Below are 5365 nucleotides of genomic sequence, written 5' to 3'. Positions count from 1 at the left end.
GATTGAAAGCTTTTATTTCCTTGAAAGATTATTGGCTCGCAGTACTGTGCAGATTAACATGAGTGTGATATGGCCACAATGTATTTTAATATCCTGTCCTCCTTCCCTTCCAGGTTTCTCTCTGTCCGGCGTCCAGGCTTCGGCTTGGATAACCCAGCCGCAACCATTGAGCCCAGCAGTTGGAGCGGCAGCGAAAGTCCTGCCGAGGACATCGAAAGGATGAGCGATACGAATGAGAAACCGATGGACAATGACGCCGAGGGCGTCTGGAGCCCGGATATAGAGCAGAGCTTTCAAGAAGCCTTAGCCATCTACCCACCGTGTGGGAGGAGGAAAATTATATTATCCGATGAGGGCAAAATGTATGGTAAGTCTGCCGGCAGCTGCCGTTATTACGCGATGGATGAGTAAACCATTCTAGATGTGGAGAAATTCATAATCTGACGGGCCCGCCTTCTTCTTCCCCCATCTGTAAAGTGAACCTGTCACTAGGGCTGTATTTACCATAATGACACTAGTGGGCCAGTGCGTAGTGGAGCAGGGTCCGAGGGGGCAATTTGCTGTTCACTCTTTCCTTTATGGCGTTTCCCCTCTTCTGGCCACCTCCTGGACATGTGTGGCTACCTACAGCAAGAACACTAGAGAGGGAAGGAAGTGCAGGGAATGTTGAGGAGTCTAGACTTATTCCACTTCATGAAACAATCTTTCCTTTCCCTTATTTGATAGTCTGTGCGGTTCAGAGTTCTGCCTATAAAGCAGACCACACGCTCCCTCCAGTAGCTCAGTTTAGTAGTGTTTTTTTTTTTTGGCAGAAGCGACCAAGTGAGCCAGTGCTTGGACATCCTAATGCAAGTGTGCCTAAGGTAGCACAATATCTATATATGGCCCTGCCCATTATTATGGGCCCTGGATCCTTTCCTTGACTACTTGGTAGGCCACTAACCTGGATACAGCATAGACATGTCACGTCTCTAGGTCAGCTGGAATAAAAAAAAGCCCCTTTTGCAGTGTTGTCAGTCTTACGCTTTAAACATACTTACAGGAGCAGAGTGCGCAGGGATATTTTTATGCGCTGATGTTCCCTTATTGGAAGGAAGCATATCCGGGACCTGTTTTTGTTCTTTAGCTCCCTTTTTAGATAGTAGGTTCCTATCTAGAACAAGAGCGTTCTTATACACAGAAACTCTATTTATTTTTCGTTGATAGTCTAGTTTAAAAAAGGTTTATTAAAAATGTGAGCCGGCTTTATTGTGCAGACATGCCTGCTATTGAGATATGACTGGCTAGAAGTGAGTGCAACGTTGGAGGGTCAGCCTCCAATAATCACATGACCAGTACCAAGCGCCACCCCAATAACCCTTTTAGACCAGGGGTAGCCAAACTCTGGCCCTCCAGCTGTGGCGGAACTACAAATCCCATGAGGCATTGCAAGATTCTCACAGCCACAGACAGGGAAAGAGGCCTCATGGGATTTGTAGTTTCACCACAGCTTGAGGGCCGGAGTTTGGCTACTCCTGCTTTAGACCTACAGCAGCCCCTCTTCTCCAATCCTTACCAAAGATAAAACTCCTGGAGCCTATCTGCTCTGTGCAGACCTCCTATGAAGGAAAATAAGTTGGTTACACAAGCAGAGGGATGAAAATGTAAGGGAATTCTTTTACACCGAGTACTGCTGACGATCCATTGCAAAGTTTGTAAAGTTCATGTTAGTTAACAAACGTCATAGTGGCTTGGGAAGTATTGCAATTATATATTTTTCTATAAATGTTTATCCTAAAACCAGCTTGATTGATCGTTCTAACTCTACCTTTAAGGAATTTAGGAACAGCTGTTCCCTGATACAATGTAGCTGTCATTGTGTATTTTCGGTTACTGTTGATGGTAAAAATGCTAATTTGTAATAAGTGGCGACACGTCAGCGCTTGCCTGTAATAATCTAGGTGTTGGAGGGTGCTGAATCCGCCTCTGACGTGCAGTGACTTTCATGTCATTGGAAGACGGGCACCTGACAATTGTGTAACAGGAATTATAAATAGGCAACCTAGTTTCTCTGTTTTCATGCTGTGGGTGGATCGGAACTGAATCATGTCACAAAAGTTCACTCCTCCTGACCCCGATATTTGTTTTGTTTTCTTCCTGGAATTTTAGGTCATTTTAAACTTCATTTTCTTTTGCTTCTTGGTAGTGTCCCTGTATATTTTACACATACTGCATAATATTCATAACGCCGTCCTCATTCAGTTCAGAAAATAAATAAATCCATGACAGTAAAAGAAAACAGGGATTCAGTAAAATTGCAGACAGAAGTCGTGAGACTATGCCCTCGAAGTATTAATTTTTGGGTGGACTTACCCTTGTGCTATATCTGGTATATAACTCGTCCTTACTCCTACATACACTCGCCTTCCTTTTGCACTCTCGCTGATCCGTTCAATAAGGGGAACGGAGAAGAAGTCTGTACTTACAATATGGGAATCAAGTCCCCTTCCTGTCATGTGATAACATTGGTGATTGGCCTACCGTTGACATAGGGGGCCAGCCAGAGAGTCCTCAGCCCTTTTTAAGCTCCAACTGGGATTGGCTCGGCGCTTACACATGGCTGCTTCTCCTCGCTTATAGTAATGCAGGAGTGAAGTGTAGGTATTCGATGCTAGAGGGGGGCAGATTTAAAGTGATCCTGTTGCTTTGCCCTGCATAGTCGTATGTGAGGTTCACTTTAGGTTCCTTCACATTTCGGACACCTTTTTGTAGAGTTCTACTTGTTACATAGTATTTGAGGTTGAATGAAGACATTAGTCCATCAAGTCCAACCTATTAGGATCTCATTCTAGGAGTACCTGTACCCCTGTATATTGCGGTCCCTTAAGAAATCGTCCAAAAGTTTCTTGAACAATTCCACATTATTTGCTGAAATCGCCGCCTGTGGCAGTGAGTTCCAGACCCTAACCGCTCTAACTGTAAAGAACCCCCTTCGCCCCTTGTGCTGGAATTTTTTTCCCACTTTTGTTTCATTGAACATACCACCAGCCACTCCAGATGAAGCTAGGCTCCACTCTCCCCAAATACATTTTAGGTGGTGCCTCGGCTAATCTCCACCGAAGCAATCAATAGTATCGGCACTGGGAACTACCTAAGCCCTGCATGGATGAAGCCGAGGTTCACTTTAAGTTTCTGAACAATTCAGACACCTTTTTTTTGGAGAGCTCAACCTATGTCAGTGAACATACCACCAGCTGCTCCAGTTGAGGATAGGCTCCATTCCTCCCTCCAGCTACATCTCCGGTGTGTTGGTTTGGCTCGTCTCCACCGAAGCAATCAATAGTAGCAGAAGCTTGTGTGGGCAAGGCCGAGGTTCGCTTCATGGCCCTGTTTATTTCAGACATCTACATATTTCAGGAAACAGAGAAATGTGTAGAACACCTTTTAATGAGGGAAGCAGAGGTGAAGCAAGTTGTGTTGAATAGTCCCCTTCCACCTGGAAAACTTCCTGGGCACACATTTGTTTTGGCTTCCATCAGTGTAGCGGGATTCAGTGGATCACCCCCACTACTTATCAGACCTGGTCCCCTATGACTACTACCTCTTCCCAACATTGGTTGTGAGGAAGGAGTCTTTGGAAACAATGAAGTCATGAATGCTGTTATGGAGTCATTTAAGGGTCTTCAATCAAAATTCTAAAGGACGGCATGGAGGGAAAGTTAAGGAAGATTGTTGGAAAAACGCAAAAGTTTCCTGATCCTGAGCCTCTTCTTTCTACGGACTTTTGGATCACCCCGCGTATCCCTCAACTTCAATTGGAATTTATCAAGACGAACATTTCCAATGTTTTTTGGGTGTAGGTTTTCCCGGGCCACAAAGCCCCCTTTGCCCTCATTCTCTTTATTTCTATGGCTTTGTCCTATTCAGCTTAAAATATATTTTTGGGCATTTTTTTCCCCAGAAAATATGTTTATTGCTCGGCATGCATCACCATATGAATGTGGAATTTTGTGTGCGCCGATATATCTGTGCTTCTGCCGAGTCCACTGCAAATGTTACCGAGATTTTTTTATTGATGTTCAATGTCATTTTTGATATGCCTTTAGACCAGGGGTAGGCACTCCAGCTGTCGTCCCATGATGCATTGCAGAGAAAAAGTGCAAATGACTTGAGAGTGCCAAAAAAATTCATAAAAAGGTCCAGTAAGACTTGAAATGAGAACTATGGGGTCAGTGTTTTTCCCCATAGTTCTCCGGGTAACGGGAGGACACAAACTAGCGTCCTCCAGTCACCCAGAGCTCAGTATACCGCGAGCTACAGCTCGCGGTATACTGAGACGGCGCAGATCAGCCCAGCTGCGTGAGTGGCAGCTGGCTCTGCCTATCTAGAGGCAGAGCCAGCTGTACCCTCCCCCGTCCGTCCCGCCAGTCAGCGATGGCGGATCGGAGGAGGGAATCCAGCCCCTCCCCTGTCACAGCAGAGAGCCGTGACAGGATGGAGAGGTAAGGGAACCCGGTATGTGTTCGCTCACCTCCTGATCTACTGAGCCGACCTGTGACAGTCTCATTGTCACAGGTCGGCTAGAACTATGAGGTGAGTGAAAAACACACCCCTCATAGTTCTCCTTTAATGATCGTAGTGCAAAGTTTATAAAAAGAGAGCCAATGCGTTTCAGGGGCTCAGCAAATCCCCCTTCACTAGGGCTTCGGTCTTGCACAGTTCTGCAGGCTCCTCTCCTGTACGAAAATTGCTTGATGCATGGCAAGACTGACAGCCAGACATGACTCCCAGAGCAACGCATGATGGGATTCGTGGTTTCAAAACAGCTGGAGTTCCAAGGTTGCCTACCCTTGCTTTTAGACCAAGGGTGGGCAAACTCCGGCCCTCCCATGAGGCATTGCAAGATTCTCCAAGCCGCAGGCATGACTCCCAGAGACAGATGCATGATGGGATTGGCAGTTTCACAACAGCTGAAGTTCCAGAGGTGCCCTCCCCTGCCTTAGACGGTGCTTTTATAGCGCACAAAATGTCATTTAAAAAAATATTAAAACAGGAAAAAATATATAACTTTTTGTGAGTGAACTTTTGCCTGGACTGGAATAAGTTTTGGCTTCGGTTTCCATGCAGCGGAGAGAGCTGGCCGTACTGCTGGAAATGGCACAAACGTGACCAAGCGCCTCATTCTGCCCCCAAAAAGGGAGCCCCCCCTCCCCCCGCTAAATGCAAAAGAGAAATAAAGTTATGCAAATCCTTCACTTCCTGTGGGCGATAACAGGTGTGGCTCCGGAGCCGCTAAACTGTATAATGAAGGCTAATGGGCAGTGATTAATTTGGGTTATTAGAACACAATTATCGGCCTGGTCATTTTTTTTTTTTATTCTTACTG

At 45.8% G+C, this 5365-nt stretch overlaps 1 protein-coding gene across 1 annotated transcript in view; it reads left to right on the top strand.

Moving 5' to 3' along the window:
* The window catches only part of TEAD1 (TEA domain transcription factor 1), a 157467-nt gene that overhangs the window by 58350 nt on the left and 93752 nt on the right, over positions 1-5365 (top strand). Inside the window, exon 2 of the mRNA XM_018554803.1 lies at positions 114-367. Within this exon, the coding sequence (XP_018410305.1) occupies positions 220-367 (148 nt within the window). The 5' untranslated portion in view covers positions 114-219. The remainder of the gene's footprint in view (positions 1-113; positions 368-5365) is intronic.

The sequence above is a fragment of the Nanorana parkeri genome, unplaced genomic scaffold, assembly GCF_000935625.1.
Source record: "Nanorana parkeri isolate BGI_ZX_2015 unplaced genomic scaffold, ASM93562v1 scaffold10, whole genome shotgun sequence".
Classification (NCBI taxonomy): domain Eukaryota; kingdom Metazoa; phylum Chordata; class Amphibia; order Anura; family Dicroglossidae; genus Nanorana; species Nanorana parkeri.
This window is presented reverse-complemented; position numbering and strand designations above follow the sequence as displayed.